Source organism: Neofelis nebulosa, chromosome 8 (genome assembly GCF_028018385.1).
Source record: "Neofelis nebulosa isolate mNeoNeb1 chromosome 8, mNeoNeb1.pri, whole genome shotgun sequence".
Taxonomy (NCBI): Eukaryota; Metazoa; Chordata; class Mammalia; order Carnivora; family Felidae; genus Neofelis; species Neofelis nebulosa.
The window spans coordinates 10,287,177-10,307,692 of NC_080789.1; the positions used below are offsets into that span (position 1 = coordinate 10,287,177).

A 20,516-nucleotide genomic window follows, 5' to 3' on the forward strand; every position below is an offset into this window, starting at 1 on the left:
TGAGACGTCTGATTCTGTCATCCCAACTGGGAACAGTTTCCACGGCAGAAACCGTGACCCTTTGAACCTGACACGTGAATGTGTTTCCATCCAAACACACGTTTGTGGCGTCTAAGTCTTGACGTTCACGTTCATTGCCGAGGCACTTGGGAAGCCGGTGGTAGCAGGCACCAAAAATTGGAGACAAACGCTTCCAGTCCCCCCCCACCCCCCCCACCCCGCGATGGAGTGTGGGACGATCCTGGTCCCCTTGCGGCTTCTTGTAGAGACGGGACACTGGCTTCGTTTGCAGAATTGAAATGACTCATGGCAAGCTTTCTGAATGCTAAAATCCTGACTCTGAACCTCAGGTAGCAAGAACCCCTCCATCTGGACAGAGCAGTATCGTCTATGTGTATTCATATCTGCCATCTTCTTTTTTTAAAGTTATTTATTTTGAGAGAGAGAGAGAGAGAGAGAGAGAGAGAGAGAGAGAGAGAGAGAATATCCCAAGCCGACTCCATGCTGTCAGCACAGAGCCCGACGTGGGGCTCGAACTCGCGCACCGTGAGATCATGACCCGAGCCGAGATCAAGAGTCGGACACTTAACCGACTGAGCCACCCAGGCGCCCCTTTGTCTGCCGTCTCGTTGAGTGACACGGCTCCACGCTACAGACGAGGAAGCTGAGGCTCCGTTGGGGAAACTGGTCAGGAAGCAGGAGGGGTCTGGTCCCCTGGGAGTGGTGGCGGCTTCCCATCCGGCCTTCTTACCCCCTACCCAGTGTCATTTCTCTTTTTCTCCCTCCTTTCCAGGTCCCTCCAGGCCCAGAACCAGCAGCACTGGTGGGGAGAGATCTGGGAGCCTGTGCAGGAAACTGCTACCCTTGGTGAGGTGGGCATGGGAGACCGAGCCCAGCTGACCAGAGACCCCGTTTTCTTCCAGACCGAGGGGGCAGGTGGCAGGGCCTCCCCACCTGCCCCGCGGAAGATGCAGTTCTTTGGACGCCTGGTCAACACCCTCAATAGCGTCACCAACTTGTTCTCGAACCCGTTCCGGGTGAAGGAGGTGGCTGTGGCGGACTACGTCTCGAGTGGCCGGATTCGGGAGGAAGGGCAGCTGGTTCTGTTCCAGAACTTTCCCAACCGCACATGGGACTGCATCCTGGTCAACCCCAGGAACTCACAGAACGGATTCCGGTGGGTGACGACGGGCTCCCACACGCACCTCTTTCCTTTGACTCCTCGCACCGGAGGTCCCTTGGGCGAAAAGCAGCTTCTTTGGGCCTAACATCTGAGGGCTCTGGAGTGGGGGGGTGGGGGGCACCTCCTAGTCTCTGTACCTTCTGGCCTGTCAGGGGCCCTGCAGCAGGGGTGTGGGGATAGAAGCCTAGGCTTCGTCCTGCCTCCAGGCTGGACCCATGCTGCGGGAGGGAAGGAGGAGGGACAGGAAAGCCGAGAAGGGTCAGATCGGGTCAGATAGAGGGATCACCTGTAGCCCCTGGATCTTTAAAGGCGTGACTGTCCTTGTAGGGGCCGGCCAAGGTGCGGGAGAATGTGTAAGGAGTGGACAGCGCTCACTTTTCAGGGCATGCTGGGTCTCCTGTGGGCTGGAAGGAAAGGGCGGGAAGCCAGGACAGGGCCAAGAGAACTGAGCCAGCTGCAGAGCCGAGTGGCGCAGGGGTGGAGAAGCGGCCGAGCACCCGAAACGCAGGGTCCAGAGGAGCCTGGCGGATTGGCACTGGGCTAGTGCTGGTGGGCCTTTTTCCATCCGTTCATCCGTCTGGCCGGCCCACCGTCCACCCCTTCACCACACACCGGGCGTCTCCAGTGGCTCGGGAGTCCCAGGCCCTGGGCCAGGCCCAGCTGGCGCTGTGAGACACGCTTCGTGTCCTTGTGGAATGTGCAGTCTTCGGGGGAGGCCACGTGCACAGCCAGGCACCGTAACAGCCACATGAGGAGAGCCATGGCAGGGGCGGACAGTGGGGACGCGGGAGGTGATCGCTTCCCGATGGGCTACCCCGAGCCTAGAATGCGTAGGAACGTGCCCGGCAGAGGAGAGTGGATAAGGTCATTCCAGACGTGCAGAGGCGTGGAGGTGGGGGGTGCCTGCAGGCTGACAGGCCGGGTCGGATCCCCGGTGCGTGCGAGGCTTTGGTGAGAAGTGAGGCCGGAGGGAGCCTCCGGGGCCGTTCCGATCGAGGAGGCGTGCCAGCAGGATCTCAGCGGTGAGCTGGGGGGTCAGTGTCCAGCCAACAGGAGGAAAGTGGAGGCGGCCTATCAGGGGAGAGTCCAAGCCTGGCTCTACAGAGAAACTGAGGCAGAGGCCCCCACAGTGGGCAAAGAACACAGTTCAGCAGCCAGTGGGGACACCAGTTTTAAACAGCAGAGCTAGTCCACACGCCGGGCACAGATGGGCCTGAGCGGATGGCCATCCTGCTGGCCTTGGTCAGGACAGGGCAGGCAGGCTTCCCGTGGCTCCAGAACTCCTCCCCAGGCCCGCAGCTGAGGGCGGCCGGTGGGGAACGCACAGCTGAGCAGGCGGCGGGTCCCCTCTTTGGAGCACCACTCAGCTTTGCTTTTGGGGCACCCAGCCCTGGGAGCTCTACCGGCCTCCCCCATCACCCAGGTCCTGTCCACTACAAATGTCCTTTGACAGGGTTCCAGATCCGACTCAGCAAGCTCGAGCCCCACTGTGGGCACACTTCCATCCAGGGGGTTCAGCCCTTTGCCAACAGCTTATTAACTACATGTTTATTTTTTTCATGTATTTTATTTTTAATGTTTATTGATTTGTTTAACAAATAATTTATTTACAAGCAGGGGAGGGGCAGAGAGAGGGAGACACAGAATCGGAAGCAGGCTCCAGGCTCCGAGCTGTCAGCACAGAGCCCGACGCGGGGCTCGAACTCATGAACTGTGAGTTCATGACCTGCGCCAAAGTCGGATGCTTAACCGACTGAGCCACCCAGGCGCCCCAGCTACATGTTTATTTACTACCTTTAATTAGGGGGCCACTTGATACTACGTTCACATATGGTACATGAGCACATCCTCCAGCGACCTTTAGAAGGAAGCAAGGAAGGCAGTATCCCATTTTATGGGTAGGAAAACTGAGGCTCGGGAAGATAAGGGAGTCATTCAAGGTTGCACGGGAAGCAGTGAGGAAACGGAACCTGTGTCCTCTGGTTCCTAAGCCTTTTCTCTTCCTGCGCCGTTGTGTTTTTCCGAGCCTTTAGACGGAATAGGGAGCGTCGGGTGTGGTTTCGAGCCAAGCGCGCGTCTCCTCTCAGAATCCCTGACCTCCCTCGCCTGGCTCTAGACTCTTCCTCCTCTTCTTCTGCCCTGCTCCCACCCAGGCGTTTCTGTCTCAGCAGGTGGCATCACCATCCATCTGCGTGGTTGTGCAATCCAGAAACCCAGGAGTGATCCTTGGTTCCTCGGGCTCCGTCACCCCCAGATCCGGGTCACGACTGAGTTCTGTCGGGTGCCCCTCCCAAGCACATGTTGAGTCTGCCGCTGCTTCTCCATCGGTCATGCTTAGGTTTGGCCTGATTGATTCCTCCCAAGTGACAGCCACGGCAGACAGCTCTGCTCTGCAGAGACCCCAGGGGCCCGGGCTCTTGCTGTCTTGTTCTGCCGTGGGTGGCCTTCATTTTCTAGGTCACCACCTGGTCCCAGGTGGGCCATCACGGCCGTCTTCCCAGTCGGCAGAAAAATGAAGCACAGGGTGAGAAAAGGCACGCTCTCCTTCTTAGGGGCTTCTCGGAAGTTGCACAGAAGCCTTTCACCTGAATCCCTTTGGCCCGGACGTGGTGGTCACGTGGCCACAACTAACCGCAAGGGAGGCTGGGAAGCCGAGCCTTGTATTCCAGCCGCGTGCCAATCCAAAATCCGGGGCTCTGTTATTCTCCATTTTGCTGCCGCCTCTCTTTCCAGGCCGTGGTCATTGTACACACAGACTCCAGCTGCACCCCCCGCCCCCCAGCCTCTGGCTCTCCTCCCATCCTCTTCCAAGCTGCTGTCAGAGCAGAGCTTTCCAGAGCACAAATCTGATCCCTCCCTTCCCTGCTTCACTCTTCAAGAACTCCCTATTTCCTTAACTCATCAGCTGCTTAGCCTGGCTTGAAAGGACCAGCATGGTCAAGCCTTGCTCCTCCCTCTGGTCTCAGCTCTTGCCACCCTGTGCTCCTGGCTTTCGCCCAGACTCTTCTGTCGGCCTAGAATGCTTTCCTTTTCTTGGCCTGCCTCACTTCTGCTTGCCCTTCCCTGACCTTCAGGCTAGAGCAGGGGCTGCTGCTGTGTGGCCCCATAGCACCCCATCCCTCCGCTCAGTAGACTGCCTTCCTGGTGGACCACAGAGCCCGTGAGGGGAGCAGCCGTGTGTGTCTTGTTCAGCCCAGTACAGTCCCCAGCACCCGGCCTTGCGAGATGAGCACCGTGTATTCACGCAGCTTCGGCGGTATTTACGGAGGGCTCGCTGTGCGCCATGCCCTCTGTCCGGGACTGGGGACTGTCAGATTCAAGGCAGTCGGGGAGGTGAGCTGGGAAGCAGGGTGGAAGTTATGAAGAGGTGCAGAAATGGCCGTGCCGAGGCCTGGGGGGGGGGGGGGGCGGTGTGTGGGGGCCAGAGCCCAGGGGTTCTCCTAGAGGTAGTCATCGCGGGGTCTCCCCCGCTGCTCCCAATCCCCTGCAGTTCGTAGAAGGAAGGTGTGGTGTTCTAGACTTCTCCGGGGTGCTGACGTCCTGCCTTTGAAAGGCCTCCCCCGCCTTTGCTCGCCCAAAGGGCTCCAAACTGCCCCACGGCACACAGCCCCGTTACAGGTAGCCAGGGAGGGGCTGCCTCCAGCCTCAGGCTCCGGGTAGAGGTCTTCCTGTCCTGCAGCTACACACCTTCAGGATGGGGCAAGGAATCGGGCTTTTCTGGATCCTGTAGGTAAGGACCCACCGTACCGGACCGGATGGAGAGATCAGGCGCTGGCTGGTGCAGAGGGCGACAACAGTAACAGTATCCGCTATGTGTGAGGCACTGAGGTCTAAATAGTAACTCACTGTATCCTCACAAACAGTCCCAGGAAGTGGGGGTATTACTGACCCCGTCTTACAAAAGGAGGAAATGCGCCCCCCCCCCCGAAGGAATTTCAGTGACTTGCCCAAGTCACATAGCTGGTCACTCCTAGAGCTGGGGTCCAGACCCAGCATTCTGGCTCCGGGACCCAGGTCTTCCTTCCCCTCCCCCCGCCGGGCCACCGTGCAGTGCGGGAGAGCTGGGCGGGACTCCGCTCGCCTGGGCCCGTCCTGGGCACCCCGGGCCTGACGTCTGGTCCAGAGCCCTGGCTCTTCTGGTGGTCTCTGGGAGCGTTGTGTGCGCATCCTGATAACATCCAGACTTACGTTCCTGCTGCGAATGCATCACCTACTCCTGCCCCTTGCTTGTGACATGTGATCTTTGCTTCTTGAAAGGGGACTGATCTTCGAGGCAGCCCCCCCACCCCAACACTGGGACCTCAGACAAGCTGAGTGGCCTGTATCCTGGCTTGCTCCCTCCCTATTCATCCAGCCCACAGCCCACCCTCTCTGAGCAGAGCTGAACACAGCACACCTTCAGGAGCTCACACAGTAGCAAGGAAAGGTAGATCCGTACCCAGCGTGCAGTGGGAAATATGTTACAGTAGGAACGAGGAAAGCTCTTACGTTCCCCAAACAGACCTCCCCCTTTGCCCCTTCCTTCTCTGTCCTCACTGCCGCCGCTCTTCCCCACCCCCTTTGCCCGACCCTTGGCTCCCTGCTCTGTGGGCGGGTCGTCCCCCACTCTCTTCTCCCTCGGCACTGTCCATACTTCTGTCCACCCCTCTTGCCTGGGATCGCTATGTGTCTGTTTGCACCTGTGTCTCCCCAGCAGACCGCAGAGGTCCCGAGGGACAGCGCCTGGGTCAGAGTCATCTCCCCTAATGCCCGTGGTAGTGCCAGGCAGGCACTCAGGTGCGTGAGGAGTATTTGTCGCGAGTGTGGCTGCCCCCGCGTCCACTGAAGGTAGATGTGTCTTTGACAGGAGGGGTTAGGGGCGCCTGGGTGGCTCAGTCGGTGAAGCGTCCGACTTCGGCTCAGGTCACGATCTCGCGGTCCGTGAGTTCGAGCCCCGCGTCGGGCTCTGGGCTGATGGCCCAGAGCCTGGAGCCTGCTTCCGATTCTGTGTCTCCCTCTCTCTCTGCCCCTCCCCCGTTGATGCTCTGTCTCTCTCTCTCTCTCTCTGTCTCAAAAATAAATAAACGTTAAAAAAAATTTTTTTAACAGGAGGGGTTGGAAAAGGCCTCTCGGGGGCAGTTGGGGGAGAGATGGGCCTAAAAGGGGGAGGAGGAAGATTTCGCCTCCTCCCGCCAAGAGAGGGCTCTGCAGAGAGGCACATCACGTGCAGAGAGTTTCTCCTCCGTGCCGAAGGGCTCGTGCTCAGCTTTGAAACTGGAGAGTTAGATACCACTCTAGCCTAATGGTTCTTGCCCATGTTTTGGTCTAGGACGCCCTTGAAAGTCCCAGGGGACCTCTCCACCCCCCACCCCACCCCCTCCCCCAAATGCACGGCATGCGATTTCCTGAAGTTCACGGAGCCCCTGAGGCACACCTACAGCTCACTCGCAGCCAAGGCTGAGGCTTCCCAGAGCTGATGCCAGGTGGTTTTTGTCTGGGGGCTCAGGTCCAGAAGAGAGGGAAAGGACAGTCCCACGAGCCCTCTCGGTGTTCAGTCTTCTCTCTGAATCTTGCACCCCTGGCCCTAACCCAAGGCTGGCTCTCCCTTGAAAGCCTCAAGAGTTTTCTCTCCCGGTCTTTCCCCTACTGGGCCTGGAGGAGGGACAGGGTGCCCCTTGCCCCCCAGCCTTGAAATCATCATCCTGTACTATCCACACTCCGTCCCGGGGTTCCCCACACCCTTGGGGACATGTGCCCCTGGCCCAGAGTGCCCTGTCACCATCACTACCTGTTTTGATGCTCGGTGACTGTGAAATTTGCAGGGCGCCCCCTCTTACACCCACGGCTCTTGGTGCCAGACCTCCCTCAGCCCACATGGCCATTCCCTGGATCTTGTCATCCCCGGTAACCGCGGCTCTTCTGCAAATACAAGCCCCCCACGGGCCGCCCTTGCTCCTGTCTTTCCCGCTCCTTCTCCCTAGTCCTCTCAATGCCAAGTTCTCCCCCTGCAGACACAGACCGAGGTGTCACCCTGCTAGGGTCCCCGTCCCCTTCATGGACTTCACTTCCTGCCCTGCTGAAACTGTCATTATGATCACACCTTGCATACCCTCTCTTCTTCCTTGCTTCTCTTTCTTTGTCATATTTGCTTGGCAAAACCCTAATGCTGGTTAATTCCAGTTCTCCACCGTGGCCTGAGGAGCTCCCCTCCCTGCTGATTGCCCTCACCCCAAAGGGCCGGCGGGTATGTCTGACCCTGTCCTCCACCTCCTTCCCTCCCCACCCCCTTCATGCTCACCTGCAGCCGGTTGCGCCTCCACCCTGTCTGCCCACACCTGCTCCAGCATTCTGGGCCTTCCCTGTTGTCACTGCAGAGGCCAGTCCCCGTCAAGGTCAACATCCCCTCATCCACCTCAGGACACCACTTCAGCAATTCTTTCCTCTCTCCTGGGTAATTTCCCCTCTTGACCAGGTTTTTTCCATTGCTACACAAATGTGCCGTTCCTTCTTTGTTCCTTTTTTAAAAAAAATTTCATTCTTGACTTCATTTCCCCTCAGGCACTGCCTCTATTCAGCCGTCCCCAATTCCCTCCTCCTGTTCTCCCTCTTTAAACTTGTTAAAAATAGTGAAAAACACCACACATGGAAAAGCACGGGCAGCTCAATGATCACAGATACCTCTGTAACCAGCACCCATGTCAAAAGATAGAACATTGCAGCACCCCGGAAGCCCCCCTTTTGCTCCCTTGCCCCCCTAAGGGTAACCATTAACCCAACTTACTGGTTATTGCTTCTGTGCCTGCCTTGTTTGCGCAGCATTTGGTTAGTGAGATTTCCACATGTTTTTGCATGGAACTGGGTCCGGCTTCTGTGCAGTACAATTCTGCTGTGTTAACTACATCACGGCTCACTTATTCATTTGTGTGTTGGTGGGAATTTGGGCTGCTTCTGGTTTTCTTGGCGTGTATATGTGTGCATTTGTGGTGGGCATCTATCGGGGAGTGGAATCAGCTCCCGAGCTGAGGCCATACACATCCTGAGCTTCAGTGGATAATGCCCATCCGGTTTCCCGTCAGCGGTGAAAGAGATTCCTGTTACTTCTGATGTATAGTGTTGACAACTTAAAAAAAAAAATTATTCTGTTGGATGTGTAGTAGTGTCTCATTGTGGCTTTCATTTGCCTTTGCCTGGTTACGTACGAGTTTGAGCACCTTTGGATAAGGTGATGAACCATTTGGCACTCTCCCTTCAGTGAAGTACCTGCCCCATGCTCTTGAACACTTAAAAAATAAAGTTCTTTTTCTTACAGTTTTAGCATCTATATTCAAACGCACACCTTTTGTTGGTTATGTGTGTTGCAGCCATTCCCCTCATGGCTTCCCCTTGTACTTTCTTCTTCTTTTTGTTTTTAATGTTTATTTGTTTATTTTAGAGAGAGAGCACAACTAGGGGAGGGGCAGAGAGAGAGAGGGAGACACAGAATCCGAAGCAGGCTCCAGGCTCTGAGCTGTCAGCACAGAGCCCGACATGGGGCTCGAACTCATGGACCGAGCCGTGAGTGAGATCATGACCTGAGCTGAAGTCAGACGCTTAACCAACTGAGCCGCCCAGGTGCCCCAACCCTTGCACTTTCTTAATGCTATCTGTTGACAAGACAGAATTCTTAGTCTCAAGGAAGTCAGAGTCTCTGATCTCTTTTATTGTTTGCTTTCATGTACTGTATAGGAAAGTTCTTCTCTACCATGAGGAGTTGAGGATATTTTTCTGTAGTTCTGTAGTATCTTCCCGAAGCTTTATTATGTTGCCCTTTGTAAGTAGATTCATTATCTACCTGGAACTGATTCCTAGGTCATAATGTCTACTCTCAGGGCCTAGAAGCTCTGAGGCCTCAGCTGAAGGCCTTGGTTTCACCAGGCTCCTTCCACCTGGTAGGCCTCGAACTTCAATCTCTGTTTTCGAACTACTGAAAAACTGCCACAGTTTCTGCTTGGCTCTGTAACCTCTCTGCTGCTGTTTTCCATTTGGTTTCTTTCTTCTTTCTCTTCTTTTTTTAAATGTTTATTTATTTTTGAGAGAGAGAGAGAGAGAGAGAAAAAGAGAGAGTGAGCATGAGCAGTGAAGGGGCAGAAAGAGAGGGGGACGGAGGATCCAAAGCCAGCTCTGTGCCGACAGCAGCAAGCCCTATGCGAGGGCTCGAATTCGTGAACTGTGAGATTATGACCTGAGCTGAAGTTGGATCTTCAACTGACTGAGCCACCCCGGTGACACTGTGGTTTCTTGACATCTTGCTCCGCCTAGCTTAGGAGGAAAATTGCTTGCAGAATTTTGGGCTTACTTCCCTGTAATTCCCTCAAGTTCTGGCCTTCTTGGAAAACTCTGAATACTGGCTTCTCTTTGCCCATCCTAAGCGGGAATTCTGGCAGCGTCTGGCTGCCTCCCAGCCTTTGTATCCTTTATATCCTGCATCACAGGTCCCAGAGTGTCCTGAGTAAAAATGTGGGGCATACCTCAGTGTGCTTTCCTCTTCTCTACAACCTTGGCCTGTATTCTTGTCGGCCTTGGGCTCCCTCCAACACCTTCCTGTACTCATTTGCATTAAGTCCTGGTTTTCTGTTTGTTTTCGGCAGGCAGGCTAGTTTGGTATAAGCTCCTCTGTCCTATCCAGAGGCAGAGGTTCCTCCACAAATTTCATAGAGAATATTTACATTATCACTGAGTCAGGATGTTTGCCAGATTTCCCCATGACTTCTTGTTTGAACCATAGATAGTTAAAAAAAAAAAAATTTAAGCTTATTTATTTATTAAACCAATTGTTTAATGTTTACTTATTTTTGAGAGAGAGAGAGAGACACCAAGTGTGAGTGGGGGAGGGGCAGAGAGAGAGGGAGACAGAGAATCCGAGGCAGGCTCCAGGCTCTGAGCTGTCAGCACAGAGCCCGACACGGGGCCCAGACCCACAGACCATGAGATCATGACCTGAGCCAAAATCAAGAGCGGGATCCTCAACTGACTAAGACACCCAGGCGCCCCATTAAAAAAAAAAATTTTTTTTTAGGTTTATTTGAACCATAGATAGTTTGTATGTATCTTGTTTAATTTTCAAACGTACGGGAGACTTTTCGTTCCCTTTTTGTTCTTGGTCTCTTGACTAGTTTCACTGTGGTCAGAGAACATGGTCTAAATATTTTAAAGCTTTTGACGGATACCTGGGTGGCTCAATGTGTTGAATGTCCGACTCTTGGCTTCAGCTCCGGTCATGATCTCACAGTTTGTGAGTTCGAACCCAGTGTGGGGCCCTGTGCAGATTAGCATGGAGCCTGCTTGGGATTCTCTGTCTCCCTCTGTCTCTGCCCCTCCCCCACTTGTGTGCGCGTGTTCTCTCTCTCTGTCTCTCTCTCTCTCTCTCTCTCAAAAATAAATAAATAAACATTTAAAAAAATAAATATATATATTTTTTTTCTACGTTTTTTTTTTTTTTTTTTTTTTTTGGGACAGAGAGAGACAGAGCATGAACGGGGGAGGGGCAGAGAGAGAGGGAGACACAGAATCGGAAACAGGCTCCAGGCTCCGAGCCATCAGCCCAGAGCCTGACGCGGGGCTCGAACTCACGGACCGCGAGATCGTGACCCGGCTGAAGTCGGACGCTTAACCGACTGCGCCACCCAGGCGCCCCAAAAAAAATAAATATTTTAAAACCTCTGAAATTTGTTCAGATGTACTTTACGGCCCAGCTTACGCCTAGTATTTCTAACTTTTGTTTGCACGTGCTTGGAAAGAAAGCTCATTTTGTAGCTGATAGTGTTTCATCTATGTCGGCCAGGTCAGGCTTACTAATCATTCTAGATCCAATAGGGATTTTTTTTGGTTTGATTGTTTACGAGTGGTAAAAGTTACTAAAATATTTCAGTGTGATTATGGATTTGTCTTGTTTTTTTCTCTTTTTTGTTGGAATTATGGATGATTTCATTGTTTTGAGAAATGTCTGGTTTTAAAAATTCGATCAAGTGTGACTTTATTCTGGAGATTTATTATGAAGTGCATATTAACTTAATTGTCATATTTTCCTGGTGGGTTGAAACTGTCATCATTACGAATTGTCCCTCTTTGTTTCCAGTAAGGCTTTTTACCTGAAACTCTATTTTGTCTCTTATCATTATAGCTTCGCCAGATCTTTTAGGTTAGTATTATATTGTATAATATATAATATATAACTTATAATAAAACATATAAATATAAAATAAATATAAAAATGTATAAATATTCTCTTTATATATATATACATTTTCCTTATATTTTTAATCTTGGTAAGAGTATAGAGTTGACTTTTTTCCCAGATTATCTTTGTCTGTTATTCCTTACATTTATTTGGAACATTAAGTCTCTGTCTACTTCATACAATTCTGATATATTTGGGTCTAAATCTGTCATCTTGTTATTTTCTTTGTTGTTGTTCTGCCTATTTTCTTTATTCCTTTCTTTCTTGTCTTCTTACACATTTAGTTTTATTTTTGTTTTGTTTTAGTTAGCTTTACTGAGATGCAATTTACAAAAATGAGAAATTTACCAACTGGAAGTGTAGCATTTGGTGCGTTTCGGTGACAGGGCACACCCATGTGCCATCACCACAGTTAAGATACAGAACATTTCTGTGGTCTCCAAAATTCCCTCCATGCTCCTTTGTGGTAAGTCACCGGCACCCACCACAGCCCCTGGCAAACACCGATACGCTTTCTGTCACTAAGGTTTTGCCTTGTAATCATACAGCATGTAGTCTTATGACTTTTTTTTCCACTTAGCGTAATGGTTTTGCAATTCATGATCGTTTTCTTATTATTCCATTTGTCCCCTCTCTGTCAGTCCGAAAGTTATGCATTCTGTCATTCACTCTCTCTCTCTCTCTCTTTTTTTTGTCATTCTCTTTCAGTGATAACTGTTGGGGGACAGTTGTCTGTGGGTCTCTCTTATGTCTCGCAAGCAGAGACACTGACTTCCTCTGTTACAGGTTATCTTTACAAGGAGGTTAATACAGCGAACAGCCTTAGACAATAGAGATTGGGTCTTTCCCTAGAGCAGAGGGGACATTTGCTTACTCTCTTGTGGAATAAAAATCATATCCTCCAGGGCAAAGCTGAGACAGATTTGCTTATTCACAATGGTAAAAGATCCAAGTTCCCTACACTCAGGGTTTCTCTCTTCTAATGCAACGTGAGCAGGTGTCACCTGGCCCTCTTCACGTCACCCTGTGGGAACTGGATCCCAGGGAACTGGCGCACACGCTGATCCTCTGGCTACTGCTGTTGCTGTGAGTAACAATTTGGCCTTTGTCTTTGATCCAGGAATCTTGTGTCTTCTGCCAGCATCCATGAAACTATGTCAGGCTAACTTGTTAGTTTGCAAGTAGGGCAAAATCGGAAACCCTTCCCAGTTCTTGATAGAACCCTAGAGATCGGAACACACATCCTTGGACTGACTGAAGTACAATTGGTACGTTAGTGTCTCCCAGAACAACAAACGGGTCCTAGAACTTTTTAACCCCATTTGTTCCTCTCTAGGCTTCTATACTATTTGTTTTTTTTAATTCTATTTTTATTTTAAACACAAGACATGATGCCACCAACACTTATTTAACATTTATTTATTTTTGGGACAGAGAGAGACAGAGCATGAACGGGGGAGGGGCAGAGAGAGAGGGAGACACAGAATCGGAAACAGGCTCCAGGCTCTGAGCCATCAGCCCAGAGCCTGACGCGGGGCTCGAACTCACGGACTGCGAGATCGTGACCTGGCTGAAGTCGGACGCCCAACCGACTGCGCCACCCAGGCGCCCCTGCCACCAACACTTATTTAGTTTCACCCACACAAATGCCATTTTCCTGGTACTTCATTCCCACCCCCCACCCCCCACCCTCCCCACCCCCCGTATCTTAGGCCATCGATATGGGATCAAGTTCCTTCTCTCTGGAGAAAATCCGTTTCTGTTCTCTTTTGTGTAGGTCTGCTAATGACAAAGCCTCTCTCTCTTTCTCTTTGTTTGTGCGACGAGTGAAATGTTTTAATATCAGCTTCCTACTTAAAGGGAAGCGTGCTGGTATAGAATTCTCATTGCCATTTATTTTCTTTTAGCTCTTTAAGATGTCATTCCACTGTCTCTGGCTTCCATTGCTGAGAAGCCAGCCGCCAGTGTTTGAAGACAACTTTTTCCTCTGCTGTTTTTAGCATTTTTCTCCACGTTTTGTTTACAGCCGTTGTAATATGGTACCTGTCAGTTGCTGCTGTGTTTCAGTATGTTGACGGATGTGTGTCGTCCTCTGTTACTGCTGTGTAACAAACTACCCCAGAACTTGCCTCAAAACAACAATCAGTTGTGTAGCCCAGACAAATATACAGTTTGAGCTGAGCTCAGTGGGCAAAGCTCTCTTCTACTTTTTTTTTTTTTTTTTTTTTTAATTTTTTTTTTCAACATTTTTAATTTATTTTTGGGACAGAGAGAGACAGAGCATGAACGGGGGAGGGGCAGAGAGAGAGGGAGACACAGAATCGGAAACAGGCTCCAGGCTCCGAGCCATCAGCCCAGAGCCCGACGCGGGGCTCGAACTCACGGACTGCGAGATCGTGACCTGGCTGAAGTCGGACGCTTAACCGACTGCGCCACCCAGGCGCCCCAGCTCTCTTCTACTTTGCATGGTATTAGCCAGGGTGGCTTGACTGCAGGGTCCAATTCTAAGATGACTCATTCACAGCGGGCAGGTTGGAGCTGGCTGTTGCCTGGAAGTTCGTCCAGAGCTAAGGGTCCAAGGTCAAGAGTCATCCCTGTGGGTTGTGTCAGTTCTCCCATAGCATGATAACTGGGTCCCCAGAAAAAAGAGGTGGAAACTTCCAGTCTCTTAAGACCTTGCTCCAGAAACTAAAGTGGCATCACCTCTGCCATATTCTATTGACAAAACAGTTACAGAGTCAAATTAAAGGGTAAAGAGCCATAAGGCACCACTACTCAATGGGAGCAGTGTCAAAGAATTTGGGGGCCATGTTTTAACAACCTGCACGAGGTCCCTAAGTGTGAATTTCTATTTTTGTGTTTGTGTGGGAGGGCGCGTAGATATTTTTCAGTCAGTCTAAAAAAAGGTTTCATCAATTTTGAAAAGTTCACAGACATGAACTCTTCAAACATGGCTTCTGTGCCGTTCTTTTTCTGTTCTGCTTCTGTAGTGCCACTTATACCTATGGTAGATCTTTTCGTTATATATTCTGTGTCCTTTTTCTCCTGTCCTGCCTTTTCATCCTTAGGCTCTTCAGGCTTTATTCTGTTTACTCTTGTCTGGCCTATGTTCCTATTCACTAGTTTCTCTTCAGCATTTCCCAGTCTGCTTTTTTTTTTAAGTTTTTTTTTTTAATGTTTATTTTTGAGAGAGAGAGAGAGAGAGAGAGAGAGAGAGAGAGAGTACGAGCAGAGGAGGGGCAGAGAGAGAGGGAGACGGGGGATCTGAAGTGGGCCCTGTGCTGACAGCCAAGTGCTTGATGCAGGGCTCGAACTCTCGAACTATGAGGTCATGTCCTGAGCCAAAGTCAGACACTTAACCAACTGAGCCACTCAGGCCACATCCGGTCCGCTTTTGTATTTGGCCACTGGGTTCTTAACTGTCGGCAATTGGATGTATGTATTCACTTATTTATTAAGATTTTATTTTTATTGATGTATTTTTAATTTTTTTTAACGTTTATTTATTTTTTGAGAGACAGAGAGAGAGCATGAGTGGGGGAGGGACAGAGAGAGAGAGAGGGAGCCACAGATTCCAAAGCAGGCTCCAGGCTCTGAGCTGTCAGCACAGAGCCCGACGTGGGGCTCGAACCCATGAGATCATGACCTGAGCCGAAGTCGGACGCCTAACCGACTGAGGCACCCAGGCTCCCCTAAGATGTTATTTTTAAGTAATCTCTAAACCCAACACGGAGCTCAGACTCACCACCCCAAGATCAAGAGTTGTGTGCTCTACCGACCACGCCAGCCAGGTGCCCTGGCAATTGTATTTTTTAATTCTGTAATTTCCATTTTTAAAATAGTTTCAAGTTCTTTGCCCAAATTCTAAACCTTCTATTTTATCCTCTTGAATATTATCACAGCTGTTGTACTTATGTGTTTTTTAAAGTAAGCTAGCTCTATGTCCAACGTGGGGCTCGAACTCACGACCCCAAGATCGAGACTCGCACGCTCTACTGACTAAGCCAGCCAAGCGCCCCTTATCACAGTTATTCTAAAGCCTGTGTCAGAAGACTTCAGGGTTTGCAGCCCCCTACTTACAGATCTGTTTCTGTTGGTTTCTTTGCATTTCATGTGTATCTCCTCCATGCTTGGTGAGTTTTGATTGTGTGGTACACTTTGGATTTGTACCAGTGCTTGTAGAAATCAGCTGAAGCCTGGCTTTCTCTTTTTTTTAACATTTATTTTTAAGAGACAGAGCAAGACAGAGCATGAGTGGGGAAGGGGCAGAGGGGCAGCAGGGGCGGACACAGAATCCGAAGCAGGCTCCAGGCTCCGAGCTGTCAGCACAGAGCCTGATGCGGGCTTGAACTCACGGACTGCGAGATCATGACCTGAGCCGAAGTCGGACACCTAACCGACTGAGCCACCGAGGTGCCCCAAAGCCTGGCCTTCTGTTTCTTTTATGTTTGCTTCTCCCAGGTACCTGGTAGCATTAGCCCTTCAGGGTGCCCACCCACGGTAAGAGGTGCCCCGCCCCTGGCCTCCGGTCCCTGTCCCCTGAGCCCACGAGGTTGTTAATGCTCCGGTGTATCCCTCCGGCCTCTCAAGTGACAGCAGCCTTCAACACCAGGCTCACTTCCTAGATTTCCGTAATCCGTCCAGCCTGGCACTTCATCCCAGTCTACTTAGGTATCCAGCGCCTCAAGCAGATGGCCTTTTATATTTTGTCGCGCATTTCTGGTTGTCCCGAGGAGGCGCTCCCGTTCACATGACCTAGTCTGCCGTGGGAGTGGAAGGCCTCAGAGAGATCCTGTTTTCTTTTGGGTTCTTCTCACCGGAATTCAAACACCTGCTTCCACCTTCCCCGTTAGCTACCTCTGCTTGTTCCCCTCTACAGCAAAACCCCTCCAACATACTGTCTGTACTTCTCCAGCTTCTTCCATTCCATTCCTTCTTAAACCATTCGAGTCAGGCTCTGCTTTCCACCTAAAGTGTCTTGTCAAAGTCGTCAGTGGATGCTAAGCCCAATGATCAATTTTCAATGTCATTTCCTTTTTTTTTTTTAACATTTTTATTTCTTTTTGAGACAGGGAGAGACAGAGCATGAGCAGGGGAGGGTCAGAGAGAGGGCGACACAGAATCTGAAACAGGCTCCAGGCTCCGAGCGGTCAGCACAGAGCTCGACGCGGGGCTCGAACTCACGGACCGCGAGATCGTGACCTGAGCCGAAGTCGGCCGCTTCACCGGCTGAGCCACCCAGGCGCCCCAATTTTCAGTGTCATTTCTAGTTGTCATTTAGTGTCATTATACCCGACAGAGCAACAGCATTTATTTAACGTGGAGCACACTGATGTTAAGAGGTTGGCAGGATGAAACAAAGAGGAGCCGAGGAAAATGAGGAATAACTTCCTTCCTTGTCCTCTCTTTGTTTTTTCTATAGCGCTCATTCCACGGCAGTTTGTTTAATGTACTTATTTTGATTTTTACCTTACTCATTGTGTTGATCTCGCCCACAAAAACATGGGCTCCGGGAAGGCAGGCCATGTCATCTGTTTCGTTCATTAACTTACCCCTCCATTTAGAACAGTGGCAGGGGTTTGGGGCGCTCGGGTGGCTCAGTCGGGTAAGGTCTGAATTCAGCTCAGGTCGTGATCTCGCAGTTTGTGAGATCGAGCCCCATGTCAGGCTCTGTGCAGACAGCTCAGAGCCTGGAGCCTGCTTCGGATTCTGTGTCTCCCTCTCTCTCTGCCCCTCCCCTGCTCATGCTCTGTCTCTCTCTGTCTCAAAAATGAATAAAACAGAAAGAAAGCAAGAAAGAAAGAAAGAAAGAAAGAAAGAAAGAAAGAAAGAAAGAAAGAAAAAGAAAATCCTGACTCCATTTAGAGGTGTGTGCGTGCATGCGTGTGCGCGTGTGCACGTGTGCGTGGTGGAGAGGGGAGTCCAGCTGGAACAGGTCAGTGCACAGCCAGAGGCAGGCAGTGAGCCGTCCGCGGGGACCCAGGGCTTCTGACTCCAGCGAGGGTGTGGGCTGAGGCTGGCTCATTTCTGTGTCGTCCTCCTGTGCCCTGGCTCCACAGACTCTTCCAGCTGGAGAGGGAGACGGACGCCCTCGTGAACTTCCAGCACTATTCTATCCAGCTGCCGCCCTTCTACGAGAGCTCCAGCCAAGTCCTGCACATCGAGGCCCTGCAACAGCTGACCGACCTCATCCGCAGCCATCCCAGCTGGTCGGCAGCCCATTTGGCGGTAGAGTTGGGCATCCGAGAGTGCTTCCATCACAGCCACATCATCAGGTGGGCCAGGAGGGCCGGACCCTCAGGAAGGTCCGAGGGTCTGTGTGTGTGGACGGGCGAGTCCGGGGAGTCTCTCAGCCCTGCCTCAGTTCCCCTCTGCGGGACGGTGTTGCCTCTGAGTGGGGAGTATAAGAACGCCGGACTGAAGCCAGAAGGAGAAACGTAGGGCCCGACGGGTGCCAGGCCCACCTGGTGTGTTATACCCACCATGAACTTGAGTCCTTCCAATACCCGCATGAAGGGTCATCATCCCCCCAAGAGACTATGTGGCCCGTGCAAGGTCACTCCGCTGGAGACGGCCGAAGAGGCCTCAGATCCTTGCATCTCCTTCCAAGGATCCGGGTGCCCTCCTGGTGGCTGGACCGCTTTCTTGCATATGGCCCCTCAGCCAACACTTCCAATGGTCAGTGGAAGTGACCCCCGAGAGGGACCATGTGGGCCCCGCCGCAGGACTCCGGCTCGCCTGCTTGCCCTGAGGTGACCGCAGCTCGTTTCAGCTCCCAGGCCCTAGGCTCAAAACTCCTCACTGCCCTTTACAGCCTACGGACCTGTTCTTGCACACCATCATGGTGTTTCACTTCCCAGTGCTTCTGCCCATTTCCTAGGGCGGGCGCAGCTGCTGTTATTGTTATCTTTTCGTAGATAAGGATATTGAAGCCCCGAGAGATTAAGCCAGTTGCCTGAGGTTAATGAGATTTCTGCCTTCCGACCCTCTCTACCCCACCCTGCCTGCCTCCCACTTCAGGCTGGCGTGGGCCTAGGACGCGTGTCTTGTACGGATGTGCCACTGAACAACTGATAAGATCACATCAGCCACAAATAAGTGGTTTGAGCCAGGCAGCCTGAGCATGGCGTGAATGCCCCTGAGCTCCAAGCCCACTTCCCTTTTCTGCACTTGAGTTTCTCAGCGCCCCTCCCTCCTTCCCTCCCCCCCCCCCCCCCCACCGCCACAGCTGTGCCAATAGCAGGGAGAATGAGGAGGGCTGTACCCCCCTGCACCTGGCCTGCCGCAAGGGCGACGGGGAGATCCTGGCGGAGCTGGTACAGTACTGCCACGCCCAGATGGACGTCACGGACAACAACGGAGAGACTGCCTTTCATTACGCCGTCCAGGGGGACAATTCCCAGGTGCTGCAGGTGAGCGGGGGTGACCGGTGCTGGCCACACCCCGCTGTCCCCACTTGACCCCGAGCTCCTTCCTGGAGGGTGTACCCTCTCCTCCCTTCCCTCCTCATGCTCGCCAAGGAGAGACACATCCTTGGTCACTGTACTCTGACCACCCTCGGGAGGTCCTCCAACCCAGGAAATGGAGTCAGAGGTCCAGTCCAGCCTGTCAGTTTAGTTCAGCTTGTCCCAGGCACCCACCAAGCCTGACCCTGGGCTGGGTGAATTCATTTCAGCCTTTCCTGGAGGGGCTCATGGTCCAGTGGGACCAGATCTCCAGTGCCCATCCCTGGGAACAACCCCCTTTTAAGTTTCTTAATTCAGAAATTTTTTTTTTTTTAACATTTTTTATTTATTTTTGGGACAGAGAGAGACAGAGCATGAACGGGGGAGGGGCAGAGAGAGGGGGAGACACAGAATCGGAAACAGGCTCCAGGCTCCGAGCCATCAGCCCAGAGCCTGACACGGGGCTCGAACTCACGGACCGCGAGATCGTGACCTGGCTGAAGTCGGACGCTTAACCGACTGCGCCACCCAGGCGCCCCCAGAAAAATTTTTTTATTTAATTTTTTTTTAATGTTCATTGACTTTTGAGAGACACAGAGAGGGGCGCCTGGGTGGCGCAGTCGGTTAAGCGTCCGACTTCAGCCAGGTCACGATCTCGCGGTCCGTGAGTTCGAGCCCCGCGTCAGGCTCTGGGCTGATGGCTCGGAGCCTGGAGCCTGTTTCCGATTCTGTGTCTCCCTCTCTCTCTGCCCCTCCCCCGTTCATGCTCTGTCTCTCTCTGTCCCAAAAATAAAAAAAAAAAAATTAAAAAAAAAAAAAAAAAAAAAAAAACATTAAAAAAAAAAAAAATTTAAAAAAAAAAAAAAAAAAAAAAAAAAAAAAAAAGAGAGACACAGAGAGAGAGACAGAGACAGAGTGCAAGCTGGGGAGGGGCAGAGAGAGAGGGAGACACAGAATCTGAAGCAGGCTCCAGGCTCCGAGCCGTCAGCACGGAGCCCGACGTGGGGCTCGAACCCACGAACCGTGAGATCGTGACCTGAGCCGAAGTCAGACACCCCGCCAATTGAGCCATCCAGGCACCCCCAGGAATTTTTCCCACGAGCCACAGCAGTGGCGGACCAGCCCCCCAGCCGGCTGGCACAGACAGCTTCCTGTTTGCCTCCAAACCTCCTTTCTCCGGGGCTTCCCTTAACGTTCCTACCCGGGTTATAATCCTACCCGTGTTATCTCATCGGCAGACTTCCCTTCCCCTCAAGTCGGCGGAGGGGGTTGGCCCGGAAGGTGTTGGGGAGGGTCACGCAGGGGGCTTGCCTCTGTCAGGCCCCAGCCCACCCCAGTCTCCCTCTGTCAGCTCCTAGGGAAGAACGCATCGGCCGGCCTGAACCAGGTGAACAACCAAGGGCAGACCCCACTGCACCTGGCCTGCCAGATGGGGAAGCAAGAGATGGTCCGAGTACTGTTACTCTGTAACGCTCGGTGCAACGTCATGGGGCCCAGTGGCTACCCCATCCACACAGCCATGAAGTTCTCCCATAAGGGGTAAGACCGCTCCCCCCCGCCCCCCACCCCGCCCCCCACCCCCCACCCCGTTGGCTGGCTCTCTAGCTCTGACATCTCTTGTCCTCACGCCCAAGTGAGCAGTGGCTTCCCCAGGCTCATTAGATGTGTATCAGATGCTGGTGCCCAGGGCCGG

At 52.1% G+C, this 20,516-nt stretch overlaps 1 protein-coding gene across 8 annotated transcripts in view; it reads left to right on the plus strand.

Moving 5' to 3' along the window:
• PLA2G6 (phospholipase A2 group VI) overlaps positions 1-20,516 on the plus strand; it is a 61,195-nt gene that overhangs the window by 10,344 nt on the left and 30,335 nt on the right. For 7 of the 8 annotated variants that reach the window (XM_058741308.1, XM_058741307.1, XM_058741312.1 and 4 more), the window contains exons 2-5: positions 924-1,177; positions 17,438-17,653; positions 18,607-18,790; positions 20,175-20,362. In XM_058741308.1, coding sequence (XP_058597291.1) covers positions 969-1,177; positions 17,438-17,653; positions 18,607-18,790; positions 20,175-20,362 — 797 coding nt within the window. In that variant the 5' untranslated portion in view covers positions 924-968. Of the gene's footprint in view, positions 1-498; positions 824-923; positions 1,178-17,437; positions 17,654-18,606; positions 18,791-20,174; positions 20,363-20,516 lie in introns of those variants that run through there. The other variant, XM_058741309.1, reaches the window with a different exon arrangement.